Below are 16,538 nucleotides of genomic sequence, written 5' to 3' on the forward strand. Positions count from 1 at the left end.
TAACCCACCCAGGGCCCCTTCTGCCCTCATACCCCGTTAGAGTGTTGGACAAAACTATAATTAAAACTAAACTACCTTTCCGATAGATCAATCTTTTCAATATATTAACCCACCCAGGGCCCCTTCTGCCCTCCTACCCCGTTAGAGTGTTGAACAAAACTATAATTAAAACTAAACTACCTTTCTGATAGATCAATATTTTCAATATATTACCCCACCCAGAGCCCCTTCTGCCCTCCTACCCCGTTAGAGTGTTGGACAAAACTATAATTGAAACTAAACTATCTTTCTGATAGATCAATATTTTCAATATATTAACCCACCCAAGGCCCCTTCTGCCCTCCTTCCCCGTTAGAGTGTTGGACATAACTTAATATATTGTTAATCAGTACATATTATATGTTCCTTTTTGATATACAAACTTGTCCATCCATTTTCATCGAAATACACTTATAACCATAATTCTTCCTCTGTTCTGTATGTATCACCAAACTATTGTTTCAATTAACATGTAACAACTAAAGATAGTCAACTGTTCTCCGTACTTATCCATTTCTCTCTCAAACTATATCACATTATGTGAAACTTGATTTGTATAAACAATAACTCAAAATATTATTATTGAAAAGCATGTCTTTGAAATAAATGTCCTCCTCCTCTATACATAACATAATGATGTCTAAAATGTGTTTATTTCAAGAATATATTAACAATTTTGTATTCCATTAATTACAATATTAGTAATATATAACATATTGATCCATTCTATTTACTTCCTTTTCCATTCCATTGATAATAAATGCTCCCCTCGAGTAAATATACCTGCAATAAATAACAATGAAAATTTCAATGTATTTTACACATCTCTGTACTAAATACTTAATAATATATTGTAAAAATGTCGGCAACGGCATTGATCCATATCAAAATGTTGTATGTATACCAATAAATACCTGTTAGTTCATATAGTATAAAATCTTTCCATTCCTTCATTGTCTATCATTTCACCATATACCAACGCATGATATGTAGCCCATACTACTTCATACTGAATGTAATGATAAGAGTATCAATATTCCTTCCATTTACTCGATAAGAACAGAATTTCAGCTTACATCAGAGAACCTGGCTTGCATATGCCTACAATTTTTTCAAATACTTAGTCATTATTCATATCTTCTATCATAACAACGATGAGGTTATCTGGTTATTTATGTGAATCATTCTGCGATAACAGAATAACTATAACAGTTTGTAACAGTTATCACGAAATAACGTTCATAACAACTTTATAAATATCGCCCAATCATTATACTGATATATAATTTGCCATCAATTACGTATTTAAATAGCTATACGTCGTTCCCTAGAATCCATTAAAACATTCCAAATCATCAAAATTTCAAAAAATAATACATTCAATTCAAGCCGATAATTCTGATTGCCACAACAAGACAGTACGTCAGTTATGTCACTGCCATTGTCATAACCGAAATATTCTCAATTCTCGAAATTATTAAAATATAATTGTAATATCATTGATTAACTAATTAATAAATCCCAAGTAAGTCTTCGACAACACATTTATACCTATCAAATCTCTTGATCTCCCACTCATTTCAGGTACTCCCAGGCACATTCTGAACAATTAATACCACTACGTAAATGTTTTACCAACTATTATACAATAATGAGACTTCCTTCATTTTACAAAAGCCCTTTGGGATAAACATAATAAATCGATAGTAATGAGGATATACATTATAAATACTTCTCCAATTTGTATTATACACTTTCCGATCTATCTTCGTAAAGCTGATATCAACAATTCTACACTGACAGTACAACATAACGATACCTGAGCAAGGGGATATAACAGATCACTGTAAAAAGGTCCTATATCAATTACCAATGCATTATATCCAATATCAATTATGTTACACTGAATCGTTGCCTTTCTTTCTTTCAGACCACTGTTGAGATCAATAATGTAGAACACATCTAACCTTCTATTAGAAATTTCTTGAACTGAAAGCCTACATATTTGTACTTATGGATAATGACATACATATTATTTATTTACACTGAAAAACAATTATACTTCTGGTAAGTCATACAAGTGACACAATATACAGCAATCTTAAGATATTCATAACCAATAAATAACACATAACAATCTAATCGTATCATATTTATACGTCCTCTTCCTGTCTAGTATTCCCATTATGTATCCTCGAAACAATGTTCCTTACTGTTGTTTACATACTCTTCTTCAGTATATTTTATCTGAAATAACAATTTAAAAGATTAATGAACATAAATATCATAACGGAAGTATATACTTGAAAACATCAATATATTAACCCACCCAGAGCCCCTTTTGTCCCCCTTTCCCGTTAGATTGTTACACAAATCTACAATCGCAACTGAAATACCTTTTAAATAGATCAATATTTCCAATATATTAACCCACCCAGGGCCCCTTCTGCCCCCCTTCCCCGTTAGAGTGTTGGACATAACTTAATAGGTAAATATCAATTATCTCTTCATTTATCCTTGAGCCTAACGTTTATAACATTTCCAAATATTCATTTTTGGTATAGAAACCTTTCCCCCAATTTTCATAAAAATACATTCAATATTGAGCAAGATACAACGTTCAATTTGTTAACCCACAAGAGTCTATAAATCAAAGACTACTACGAATTTCACTGTACCTAAGGATTCTATAGAATCATTTTTCACAGAAGAACATATCCAACAAGTTTCATCGAAATCGAAACCATAATAAGTGAAATATAAGCCTTAACCTTATTACAACCAAAAGATCCATAACTCTGAATATACTGATAAACCAGCTGTACCTGAAGGTTCAAAAGAATCGTCTTTTCGAAAAGAACATTTCTACCAAGTTTCATCGAAATCGGGTTTATAGAAAGAGAAATACAGCATTAACCCTGTCAAAACCAAAAGGTCCATAACTCCGAAACCGCTTGGAGTCCAAGTGTACCTAGGGTCTCAAAATGATCGTTTTTCACAATGGAACATCACCACCAAGTTTCATCAAAATCGGAATGATAATTACGGAGATATAAGCATTAACCTTGTTGAAACTAAAACTTCCATAACTTCGAAACGCTTTGCGACCGCACTGTACCTATGGGTTCAAAAGATTCGTCTTTTCGACAAAAACATTTATACCAAGTTTCATCGAAATCGGCTCCATAGAACGAGAGATACGGCAATAACCTTGTCACAACCAAAAGGTCCATAACTCCGAAACCGCTTGGAGTCCAGGTGTACCTAAGGTTTCAAAATAATTGTCTTTCACAATAGAACACTTCCACCAAGTTTCATCGAAATCGAAGTGATAATTACGGAGATATTAGCATTAACCTTGTTAGCACTAAAACATCCATAACTCCCAAACGCTTTGAAACCGCACTGTACCTAAAGGTTCAAAAGATTCGTCTTTTCGAGAGGAACATTCCTATCAAGTTTCATCGAAATCGGCCTTACAAAAAGAGAGATACAGCATGATCCTTGTTTTCACAAAAACCTCTATAACTCCGAAACCACTAGGAATCCAGCTGTACCTAAGGATTCAAAAGATTCGTCTTTTAGAGAGGAACATTCGTACCCATTTTCATCACAATCGGCCAATAACTAACCGAGATATAACCATATATTCATACATAGATCAATATTTTCCATATATTACCCCACCCAGGGCCCCTTCTGCCCCCCGGATCCCGTTAGATTGTTGGACAAAACTATCATAGAAACTGAACTATCTTCTTAAATGGATCAATATTATCCATATATTACCCCACCCAGGGCCCCTTCTGCCCCCCGGATCCCGTTAGATTGTTGGACACAACTAAACCGATAGAAAAGTGATAAACAAATATAAACATCCATAACTCCGAAACCCTTTGAGACCGCACTGTACCTAAGGGTTCAAAAGATTCGTCTTTTCGAGAGGAACATTTATACCAAGTTTCATCGAAATCGGCTCCATAGAAAGAGAGATACGGCAATAACCTTGTCACAACCAAAAGGTCCATAACTCCGAAACCGCTTGGAGTCCAGGTGTACCTAAGGTTTCAAAATAATCGTCTTTCACAATAGAACCTCACCACCAAGTTTCATCAAAATCGAAGTGATAATTACGGAGATATTAGCATTAACCTTGTTAGCACTAAAACATCTATAACTCCCAAACGCTTTGAAACCGCACTGTACCTAAGGGTTCAAAAGATTCCTATTTTCAAGAAGAACATTCCTACCAAGTGTCATCGAAATCGGCTTCATAGAAAAAGAGATACAGCATGAACCTTATTTTCACAAAAACGTCCATAACTCCGAAACCACTAGGAATCCAGCTGTACCTAAGGGTTCAGAAAAAACGTCTTGACGACAGGAACATCCTCACCAAGTTTCATCGAAATCCAAAGCATAATAACAAAGATATTAGCATTAACCTTGTTAGCACTAAAACGTCCATAACTCCGAAACCCTTTGAGACCGTACTGTACCTAAGGGTTCCAAAGACACGTCTTTTCGAGAGGAACATTCCTGCTAAGTTTCATCGAAATCAGACTTATAAAAAGGGAGATACAGCACGACACTTGTATTCACTAAAACCTCTATAACTCCAAAACCACTAGGAATCCAGCTGTACCTAAAGGTTCAAAAGATTCGTCTTTCCGAAAGGAACATTCCTACCAATTTTCATCACATTCGGCCAATAAATAACCGAGATACAGCATTATATTCTTAAATAGATCAATATTTTCCATATATTACCCCACCCAGGACCCCTTCTGCCCCCCAGATCCCGTTAGATTGTTGGACAAAACTATCATAAAAACTGAATTATATTCTTAAATAGATCAATATTTTTCATATATTACCCCACCCAGGGCCCCTTCTGCCCCCCGGATCCCGTTAGATTGTTGGACACAACTAAACCGATAGAAAAGTGATAAACAAATATAAACATCCATAACTCCGAAACCCTTTGAGACCGCACTATACCTAAGGGTTCAAAAGATTCGTCTTTTCGAGAGGAACATTCCTACCAAGTTTCATCGAAATCAGCCTCATAGAAAGTGAGATACAGCGTGAACCTTGTTTTCACAAAATCGTCCATAACTCCGAAACCACTAGAAATCCAGCTGTACCTAAGGGTTCAAAATGATCGTTTTTCACGATAGAACTGTACTACCCAGTTTCATCAAAATCGGATGCGTAATAACGGAGATATTAGCATTAACCTTGTTGGAACCGAAACATCCATAACTCCGAAACTACTAGAGATCCAGCTATACCTAAGGGTTCAAAATGATCGTCTCATCGAATAGAATACACACACCAAATTTCATCGAAATCGGAAACTTAATAACGAAGATATTAGCATTAACCTTGTTAGAACTAAAACATCCATAACTCCGAAACCACTAAGAATCCAGCTGTACCTAAGGGTTCAGAAGAACCGTCTTGACGAAAGGAACATCCTCACCTAGTTTCATCGCAATCAGAAACATAATAACGAAGATATTAGCATTAACCTTGTTGGAACTGAAACGTCCATAACTCCGAAATCACTAGGAATCCAGCTGTACCTAAGGGTTCAAAATAATCGTTTTTCACGATGGAACATTACTACCAAATTTCATCGAAATCCGAAGCATAATAACCGAGTTACGACCCTAAACATGTCGCAACTTCGAGGGTCTATAACTCCGAAACCACTAGGAATCCAGCTGTACCTAAGGGTCCAAAAGAATCGTCTTTCATAGGAGAACATACCTACCAACTTTCATCACGATCGGCCGACAAATAACCGTGTTACGACCCTACAAATATCGCAACTTTGAGAGTCCATAACTCCGAAACGCTTTGAGACCGCACTGTACCTAAGGGTTCCAAAGATTCGTCTTTTCGAGAGGAACGTTCCTACCGAGTTTCATCGAAATCGGCCTCATAGAGAGCGAGATACAGCGTGAACCTTGTTTTCACAAAATCGACCATAACTCCGAAACCACTAGGAATCCAGCTGTACCTAAGGGTTCAAAATGATCCTTTTTAAAAGGGGAACATCCCTACCGAGTTTCATCCAGATCGGATCAATATCCAAGGAGATACCAGCGAAAACCTTGTTTTCACTAAAACGTCCATAACTCCGAAACCGCTGGGAAACTCACTGTACCTAAGGTGCAAAATATTCGTCTCACCGAGAGGAACATTCCTACCGACTTTCATCGAGATCGGCCCATAAATAACCGAGTTACGACCCTAGACATGTCGCAACTTCGAGGGTCCATAACTCCGAAACCACTAGGAATCCAGCTGTACCTAAGGGTTCAGAATGATCGTCTCGTCGAGTAGAATCCACACACCAAATTTCATCGAAATCCGACGATGTAGGTAGACCACGCCCCCGACCACGCCCACTTCGGTTGGCCACACCCACTTTCTCCGCCCACATCCCCACTCCGCGTCCCCATCCCCCGCCCCTACCATAACCCTGACGTCACAGATCCACAAATGTAGAAAACGACCCATAACTCCGAAACCATTAGAGCGATCGGTGTACCTAGGCATCGTCCGAATTCGTAACGCCACCTAGTATCCACATACCAAATTTCATCGAAATCGGTTGAAAAATAGTGGACACACCCCCGACCACGCCCACCCCCGTTGGCCACGCCCACTTTTTCGTCGCATAAAATCACTCCGCGTCCCCATCCCCCGCCCCTACCAAAACCCTGATGTCTAATCTCCATCCACAACAAAAGTACCTATAACTCCTAAACCGTTGGTCGTATCGACATAATTTTGGTGTCAATCGAATGTAGACCTTCTAAAGTACCCATATACCGAGTTTCATCAAAATCGATTTAGCCACGCCCACTCTAGATAGGCCACGCCCCCTTAACCTTGACTCCTCCCACTTTTCCACAAAATCACATTAACCTTGTCTCCAACCTCTAACCGGAACAATACTCAAAAATCGAAGATTCCGACCTTACTTGGGACACCCTGTATCTTCCAAGCTAAGCTTCTCCTGACTGTACCTAAGGGTCCTATCGATAGATCTAACCTTGTTTAACACCTCTACCGAGTTTCATCAAAATCGATCTGGTAGGGTGCTTATAACCTAACCTAACCTAACCTAACCTAACCTAACCTAACCTAACCTAACCTAACCTAACCTAACCTAACCTAACCTAACCTAACCTAACCTAACCTAACCTCGACCTAACCTAACCTAACCTCGACCTAACCTAACCTCGACCTAACCTAACCTCGACCTAACCTAACCTCGACCTAACCTAACCTCGACCTAACCTAACCGAGGTTTTTTTTTTTTTTTTTTTTTTTTTTTTTTGTGCCCACGAGGTAGGGGGAAACCGATAATCGGCTTCTCCGCAGCGGGCAGAGCAATGCTGCGGATTCGTGTGGGGCTCTCACCCACCAAAACCCCCTCCTCAACAATAAAACCCACGCACTCCTACCCACGTAACACAACCCACGCAACACAACCCACGCAACCTCACCCACACAACCTGACCCACGCAACCCAACCCACGTCTACCACCCACGCATCCCAACCCACGCATCCCAACCCACGCATCCCAACCCACGACCACAACCCACGCAACCTCACCCACGCAACCTCACCCACGCAACCTCACCCACGCAACCTCACCCACGCATCCCAACCCACGCAACCCACCCACTCCTCTCACCCACTCCTCTCACCCACTCCTCTCACCCACGCAACCCAACCCGCGCATCCCACCCACTCCTCTCACCCACGCATTCCACCCACGCAACCTCAGCCACACAACCTCACCCACGCATCCCAACCCACGCAACCCAACACACGCCATCCACCCACGCCGCCCACCCACGCATCCCAACCCACGCCTCCCACCCACGCAACCTCACCCATGCAACCTCACCCACGCATCCCAACCCACGCAACCCAACACACGCCACCCAACCCACGTTTTTTTTTTTTTTTTTTTGTTTCCAACCCACTCTTTCTACCCGAGCTTCCCAACCACGCTTTCCACCCGCCCTTTTCTTCCTATGCGTTTTCCTCTGGGACCTAAAATATCCGTGACCTGAAGATGTTTAACCAACCGTAACTTCCACAAATATGATTTGCCTGAGCTGAAATTTTAACCGTGTCATCTACTCATCGACCCCAATCACTATGCCAAATATTTTCAAAATCGGAGAGGGGGACCTTTTCTTTCTTCCGGCTTAACGGCGCGATTCTAACCTCACCTAACCTCGCGGCCGGTTGCATCTACATGCCAGAGGATCACTAGAAGCGAGTAGAACGACTAGCCCGCAAAAATAGCTAAACTGAAAGGCCTAAAAATGTCATATTTTAGGGTCATTTTTCTCCTACAATTATGATTTGCCTGAGCTGAAATTTTAACCGTGTCATCTACTCATCGACCCCAATCACTGTGCCAAATATTTTCAAAATCGGAGAGGGGGACCTTTTCTTTCTTCCGGCTTAACGGCGCGATTCTAACCTCACCTAACCTAGCGGCCGGTTGCATCTACTTGTCGAACAATCACTAGAAGCGAGTGGAACTACCACGCCGTAAAATGGCAAACTTAGAGGCCTAGAAATGACATATTTAGGGGTCAATTCTCTAGTAAACTACTACTTCTAGAGTGCTCCAATTGCTACAGTAGCATCAGCAAATGATGTAGATTATTCCCGCAAAATATAATCAAAATCGATTGGTCAATGGTTCAATTTTGCACCTTAATAACTCCTAAAAAACTCATCCTAGAGTGTTGAAAATCATACTTGAAGATCACAAAAATTTTGTTCTATCATCCTGCAAATTATTATTAAAATCGAATGGTCAAATTGTCCAAGTTTGCATCGTTATATCTACTAAAAAAGTCATCCTACAGTGCAAATAATCATACCAGAGGATCACAAAAATTATTGTAACCAGTCCGGCCCTTGCGGTCGGACCTTTCGAGAACCAGGGCGGTCGCTTCCTTCTAGAAGAATCGCGAAAGGTTCGCGAAGGTACCTGAATGTTTCCGGCGCCTATATAAGCCCAGCGGAGGAGCAGGTAGGCAAGTGAAGTACAAGTACAGTTACAGTGCAAGCGACTAGTGGAAATAAACAAGAGTGGAAATAAATAGTAGTGTAATAGTTAGTTTGTGAGTTATATGTGTATTAAGTGTAAATAAATAATTTTAATAAGTTGGACGTTTTAATCAAGTGAAGAAAACGTTACATTATGAACTTTCATCCTGCACATTATTATCAACATCGATTTGAGAAATTAACAACCTTTACACCTCAATATCTCCAAAACTACTCATCCAAAAGTGCTAAAACTTGTACCGTAAACTCACCAAATTGTGACCAATCATCCCACACAATATAACCTAAATCGATTCGCAATTTTTGCTATCGAATATCTCCTAAACTATTCATTCTAGAGTGTGGAAACTCACACAATAGCATCTAAAAATTGTGTTCTTTCAGCCTGTGAAATATGATCGAAATCGAATGATCAAATTCTCTAACTTAACACCCTATTCTCCTAAAGCACTTATCCTGGAGTGATCAAACTAACACAGGAAAATCACCAAAATAAGACGAATCACCCCACACAATATAATCAAAATCGCGTGGTCAATTAAACAAAGTTTGCACCTCAATATCTCCTAAACTATTAGCATTAGAGTGCTGAAACTCACTTAAACAACATCTAAATAATGTGTCCTATCATCCCACAAAATATTATTAAAATCGAATTGTCAAAATCGCCAACTTTGAACCTTAATAACTCCGAAACTATTGATGTTAGAGTGTCGAACCCTTTGTGGGTTGAATAGTCTGTTGAGCTGGAACTATCGTTAGTATTTTCAGGGAAAAGGGAAGTGAAATAAAATATTCCCACAGAATATCACAGTTTTTATTCAACCCAACTTTTATGAGGGTTGCCCTGAAGAGCAAAATATATGCGATGTCGTTTTAACAAAAACGAATTTGTTTCGCCCTAATGTGCAGTCACTGTTGACGTCCGGAATGCAGGCTCGGGGTGCAGGTCAAGTGTCGCCCTGATAATTGTTGCCAGATGTGTTGGGACCGCAGGTCTTCGAGTAGCTGGAGTGGTTTTGAGAAAAACCTTTTGTGTGCAGGCTTGGAATGCGGAAGCGATATGCGTAATTTTCTTAGCTGGTGGTCGTCTGTCTCGATCGCTGAGTGTGAATGTGACTGAATTTTGCTTTCCATATGGGTTCTTTTTATACCATTTTCGGAACATTTTCTCTGCACCATTGAAATTGTACGACGAAGGAGGAGTGGTTTCCTATGTTTCTCCGTTTTGATTTTCTCGTCGAATTTGTTGTAGGAATTCGGCATGTGAATTTATTTTCGAGGAAATTATTACATTTCCTACACCTTAATAAAAAATGTTCGAAACATTATGCTCTTTCTTCCTGCAAAATCTTATCAGAATCGAATGGTCAAAGTTGTCACCTTGGCACCCTTATATCTCCTAAAATACTCCTCCTAGAGTGCTAAAACTCATACAGGAGGGTCACAAATATTAAGCACTTTAGGTCTACTAAATATAATCAAAATTGGTTGGTCAAATTAACACAGTTTACACCCTAATACCTCCTCAACTATTCATCGTAGAGTGTTAAAATTTGTACCGTAGCATCCCTAAAATTATGCTCTTTCAGCTTGCCAAATCTTATCACAATCGAATGATCCAATTATCACACTCTCCATTTTGCACCCCTAATGTACTCATTTTGGGGTGCTGAAATTCATACAATATCATCGCACAACTCTGTAGAATCACCATGCTGACTTTCATCGCAATCGGTTGGATAATAAGCGAGATACAGGGTCTTTTTTACCGAGTCCAAAAGGTCAATAACTCCGGAACCGCTGAAGATATCCCCATAAATAAGGTTTCAAAATACTCCTTTTTCAAAGAAGAATCTACATACCCAGTTTGATGAGAATCAGCTCGGTACAAACCGAGATATAGGGTGTCCCTTAAAACCTGAAGATCATCAATAACTCCGAAACTACTGCATATCTCATTGTACCTAAGGGTTCAAAAGACTTGTTATCAGAAGCACATTCTTCGTACCAAGTTTCATTACCATAGGTTAGAAAATAAGCGAGATACAGGGTGATCATTATCAGAGCAAAAGGTCGATAACTCCGAAACCGCTGGATATCTAGCTGTACCTAAGGGTCTCAAAGATACGTCTTTCGACGTAGAATCGACACAGCAAATTTCATCGCGATCGGTCGAAGAATAAGGGAGAAAATGGGAAAACCTTGAAAACACAAAAACGTCTATAACTCCGAAACCGTTGGGAATCCAGCTGTACCTTAGGGTTCAAAAGAACCGTCTTGACGGGAGGAAGATCCTCACCGAGTTTCATAACGATAGGACACATAATAAGCGAGAAATTGGCAAAACATTGAAAAAACAAAAAATCTCCATAACTTCTACAATTTTCAAGATACAGAATATTTATGTTAGGCTTTCTAGGAGACATCTCGACGATTCTGATCGATTTATGGCATAAAAAATTTGAGACCAAAAAAGTCCTCCACCGCCACTTTCAAGATCCACCCTGTATATTTTATGGTCGCAATCGATTCTATGACCCCTAAAGATCATACGTACCAAATTTCATCGAAATCCGATCACCCCATCCCTTCCAAGTATGCACACCCCTGGTTATTAAAGCATTACACCCCTACTACAATAAACCTGAATTAATCCAACCAATTTTTTAGCAATTCTACAATAATTCATATCACTATTCTTCATATATTACCCCACCCAGGGCCCCTTCTGCCCCCCTACCCCGTTAGAGTGTTGATATTACTGAACCAATTTGAACTCCTATATCTCGTAATCAAATCATAATATGACCGTATTGATAGGTTCGACAAATTCGCAATTGTGAATTAAATATACCTACCAAATTTGGTCGCGATCGGCCTGGTAATAAGCGAGATAGAGGGTCTTTTTCCCAAGACCAAAAGGTCAATAACTCAGGAAATGCTTAAGCTATCTCCATAAATGAGATGTCCAAATACTCCATTCTGAAAGAAGATTCTACCCACCAAGTTTGATAAAAATCGGCTCGATAGGAACCGAGATATAGGGTGTCCCTTAAAAACTCAAAATCATCAATAACTCCGAAACTATTGGATATCTCGCTGTACCTAAGGATTCAAAAGACTCGTTATAAATACAACATTCTTCTTGCCAAGTTTCATCGCGATCAGTTGGAAAACGAGCGAGATATAGGGTGATCATTGTCAAAGCAAAAGGTCGAAACTCCGGATCCGCTGAATATCCAGCTGTACCTAAGGGTCTCAAAGATGCGTCTTTTGACGTAAAATCCACCCACCAAATTTCATCGATATCGGTCGAAGAATAAGGGAGAAAATGGGGAAACCTTTAAATCACAAAAACGATTATAACTCCGAAACCGTTGGGAATTCAGCTGTACCTAAGGGTCCAAAAGAACCGCCTTGACGAGAGAAACGTCCTCACCAAGTTTCATAGCGATAGGATGCATAATGAGCGAGATATTAGCAAAACCTTGTAAAAACAAAAAATCGTCATAACTTCTACAATTTTCAAGATACAGAATAATTATATTATGTTACTCTTTCTAGGAGACATCTCGACGATCCTGATCGATTTATGGCATAAAAAATTTAAGACCCAAAAAGTGCTATACCGCCACTTTCAAGATCCATTCTGTATATTTTATGGTCGCAATCGATTCTGTGACCCTCAAAGATCATACCTACCAAATTTCATCGAAATCGAACAACCCCATCCCTTAGAAGTATGCCCACCCCTGTTAATTAAGGCATTACACCTCTACTCCAATAAACCTGAATGCATCTAACCCGTTTTCTATTAAATTCAGATCACTATACATCACTATTCCCCATATATTAACCCACCCGGGCCCCTTCTGCCCCCCTTTCCCGTTAGAGTTTTGGAAAAAACTATAATTAAAACTAAACTATCTTTCTAATAGATCAATACAACAAGCCTTATATTCTTGGGTATCCATCTTGATGCCACCCTAAAATGGGATATTCAGGTGGAGAATTTGAGTAAGAGACTGCGCTCTGTGCTATACGCAGTAAATGTCTTGAAGCGTCAGGTAACAATCGACGTGTTGAAGGTTCTTTACTTTGCAAATTTCGAAACATTGGTCGCATTCAGCGGACGGAGCGCAAAGCGCTTCTGCTACCCATCTGTAGCGGTAGCGGTCGGGAACATGTTGAACGTCCGCTGGCAAGCCGAGATAGGATAAGGTAGTCCAACGAGCTGTCACGATCAGCTGATTGGTTGAGAAGTCTGTAGGAAAGACGTAATTAAACGGATTTTTTAAGTTTCGTTAACCTTGTGCTGGTTAAGTCAGTTTTTTTGTGTGAAAAATTACTTACTAGGTGTACTCTGTATCCATTGCGGTTCATCTACTTACCATCTTGTATATAAAAATGGAAAATTCTACATCCTTCTATATTTCTAACCATCAATTTCGATTTCATTTTCATCAACAAACTCAAACTCGTACATCTTCCACACTAAATAACAACTATTCAGTGCAAGTCCAACTTTCGCTCCTTTTCGCTACCGCTACCTAGCACAAATCAAATCCGCTCCCAAAAATGGCGTCCGCTCCAGAACGTGTTGAGAATGTAGCGCATATTTCACCGAACGTTTCCGCTAGCGTTTGGTAACAGTTGCGCAACTGTTTCGTCCGCTGAATGCGACCATTGATCTCATACGGTATTATCTTTTGGGGTAACAGCCTACATGCGCGACGCATTTTCATCATCCAGAAAATGACTTTGAGATCCATTTTACGACTACCCTACAGAGAATCTTGTAGAGGATTTTTCAGAAGGAACAACATTCTGACGCTGCCAGGGTTATTTGTATTCAGGTCTTTGTGTTTTATTCGCACGCATCCAGATCTCTTTTCACAATTTTCTAATTCGAACGATACTAGAAGGATGGTGCCTTACCTCCTCCATAAATGTTCGCTTACTCTCACGCAGCAAAGCTGCCAATATAGTTGTATGCGATTTTTTAATGCTCTTCCGAGATCACTTCAACAAACCAACAATATGCGTTTATTTAAGATAAAGTTACGCAAGTTCATACTCAATATGGAACCCTATAATGTAGAGGAATTTCATAATTATTGTCGGTCAATTAAGGACTAATATATCTGTTTTGACTTGTTTCAATTTCATCACTGTATTTCATTTATGTATCTGTGATAATTGTTGAAATAAATATATGTTATGACTTTAGCCTTGCGGCTTTCACACTCCTCTCCAGAGGAAAATTCACTTATCCCAGATATCTCAGATATCAAAAGGATTAAGCTCTGTTGGAGCCCTTTCCAGGTTTTCGGGCTCGTGGTGGTGGTCGGGTTCGGGTCGCTCCTCGGCTCCCTGCTGTAGGTTGGATTCCTGCTCCACCCGCACTTCCTGTCGGCGCAGACGGTGTTCCTCTGCATTCCCCATGTACTTGCGTACAGTTCTCGCCGTTCCGAGCAGTACCGCCTTCTGCATGACTTTATAAATATTTTCGTCCAACTGAAGTTTTCTCAAGTTCTCTAGTAGTTTCTTCGGTATCAGGCCTGTAGATGAAATGACAATAGGAATGGTCTTTGTATCTTTCAGCTTCCACTGTCTTCTGGTTTGTTCCTCGAGATCTCTGTATTTTGAAATTTTTTCAGTGTGTCTATCTAGAAGATTGTTATTATTTGGAATTGCCACGTCGATGAATAGTGCTGTGTCCTCATCCTTATTGAGCAATATGAGGTCTGGTCTATTGTGGGTTATTTTCCGGTCTGTGAGAACAGTGCGATCCCAGTAGAGCTTGTGATGTCCGTTTTCCAGCACAGCATCTGGATGGTAATTGTAATAAGGAACCCTTTTCGAAGTTAGAAGTTGGTGTTTTAGTGCCAATTCTTGGTGAAGAATCTTGGCAACAGCATCATGTCTATTTTTGTACTCCGTGCCCGCGAACTTCTGACATCCCCCGGTGATGTGCTGGATAGTTTCATGTGTCGCACAGCCATAACGACAGCTATCGTCCGCCACTGAGGCATCCTTGGCGATGTATCTCATGTAATTTCTTGTTGGAATCACCTGATCCTGGATGGCGAGCATGAAGCCCTCTGTCTCAGGAAACAACCTTCCGGAAGTCAACCAGTAGTTCGACGCAGATATGTCGACGTAATCATGGTTGACCTCATTCTGGTGCCTCCCATGCAAAGGTTTGCCAATCAGTTTCTGCATTTTACTTTCTGCAGAGTGTTCGACGGTTTCCAAGTGATCCTGGTGTAGCTTTAACGGTGTAGAAGTTTCAGCAACACAAACTACTCGATGGAGTTCTAACGAAGCTTCCTTGCTCAAGAAATAGTTTCGAAGTCCTTCAATTTCCTGGGACATACGGTTGGACAAATCAACAATTCCTCTACCCCCAAGATGTCGTGGCAGCTCTGTCCGTTCTATTGAGCTTTTGGGGTGATGTTTATTGTGTTTAGTCAGCATCGTCCTTATTTTTCTCTGTAAAGCTGCTAAATCGGTGGTCGTCCAAGAGATAATACCAAATGAATAGCTCTGCGCCGAGCAAGCGTAGGTGTTAATCGCTTTTATCGGATTCTTGCTGTTAAGACCAGTTCTCATTATCCTCCTCAATCTTCGGGTAAACTCCTCCGTTAATTCTTTCTTCATCTGAGTCTGATTGATTTTTCTTGCCTGTTTTATGCCTAGATACTTGTATGTGTCTCCTTCCTTTAATGCTTCAATTTCTGCACCTTCCTTGAGTTTGAACGTACCATCTTCTATTTTCCCTCTCGTTATGTTTAGCAGTCGACATTTTTCTAGTCCAAACTTCATTTTGATGTCTTCCGAGAATCCTTCCACCATTTTCAGCATCAAGTGCATTTGTTTTTTGGTAGATGCGAAGAGTTTCAAATCGTCCATGTAAAGGAGATGATTCAGTTTCATCATAGTTCTACTGCCGCTCTTGATGGAAAATCCGTAGTCCGTAGAATTCAATCTATGAGACAAGGGATTCAGGGCCATGCAGAACCACAGAGGGCTCAGCGAGTCTCCTTGGAAAATTCCGCGTCTTATTGGAATAGGTCCTGTTGTAATGGAGCAATCTGCTGCTTTCATTTGAAGACTAGTACGCCAGGTTGACATGGCGTTTTTCAGGAACTTAACAATATTGGGATCCACCTTGTAAATCTTCAAGATCATCAAGAGCCATTCGTGAGGTATAGAATCGAATGCTTTTTTGTAGTCTATGTACGCAGCGTAAAGATTCCTTCGCTTGGAGAACGCTTGATTGCAGATAACTGAATCTATTATTAGTTGTTCTTTGCACCCTCGGCTGTCATTGGTGCATCCTTTCTGTTGCATGGCAATGATGTTATTTCTT

The 16,538-nt window shown here is 40.1% G+C and overlaps 1 protein-coding gene and 2 long non-coding RNA genes across 6 annotated transcripts; 2 read left to right on the forward strand and 1 right to left on the reverse strand.

Moving 5' to 3' along the window:
• Positions 1 to 673: 673 nt before the first annotated feature.
• On the reverse strand, positions 674 to 1,706 carry LOC123307722. Of its 4 annotated transcripts, none has more exons than XR_006536999.1 (3): positions 1,591 to 1,706; positions 954 to 1,140; positions 674 to 822 (listed from the first exon to the last, which is right to left on the reverse strand). It is a non-coding gene; the product is annotated as an uncharacterized LOC123307722 (long non-coding RNA). The 4 variants fall into 4 exon arrangements; XR_006536998.1 differs by lacking the exon at positions 1,591 to 1,706 and adding an exon at positions 1,341 to 1,447; XR_006537000.1 differs by lacking the exon at positions 1,591 to 1,706 and adding an exon at positions 1,359 to 1,375.
• LOC123307724 lies at positions 1,428 to 2,181 on the forward strand. The gene is made up of 3 exons (XR_006537001.1): positions 1,428 to 1,564; positions 1,624 to 1,893; positions 1,970 to 2,181. It is a non-coding gene; the product is annotated as an uncharacterized LOC123307724 (long non-coding RNA).
• Positions 2,182 to 7,451: 5,270 nt separating this feature from the next.
• Positions 7,452 to 8,126, forward strand: LOC123308688 (extensin-like). Its single transcript, XM_044891457.1, has one exon. It carries the CDS (start codon positions 7,452 to 7,454, stop codon positions 8,124 to 8,126), a length of 675 nt encoding a protein of 224 aa, XP_044747392.1.
• The last annotated feature ends 8,412 nt before the right edge of the window (positions 8,127 to 16,538 follow it).

The sequence above is a fragment of the Coccinella septempunctata genome, chromosome 2 (assembly GCF_907165205.1).
Source record: "Coccinella septempunctata chromosome 2, icCocSept1.1, whole genome shotgun sequence".
In the NCBI taxonomy this organism is placed as follows: domain Eukaryota; kingdom Metazoa; phylum Arthropoda; class Insecta; order Coleoptera; family Coccinellidae; genus Coccinella; species Coccinella septempunctata.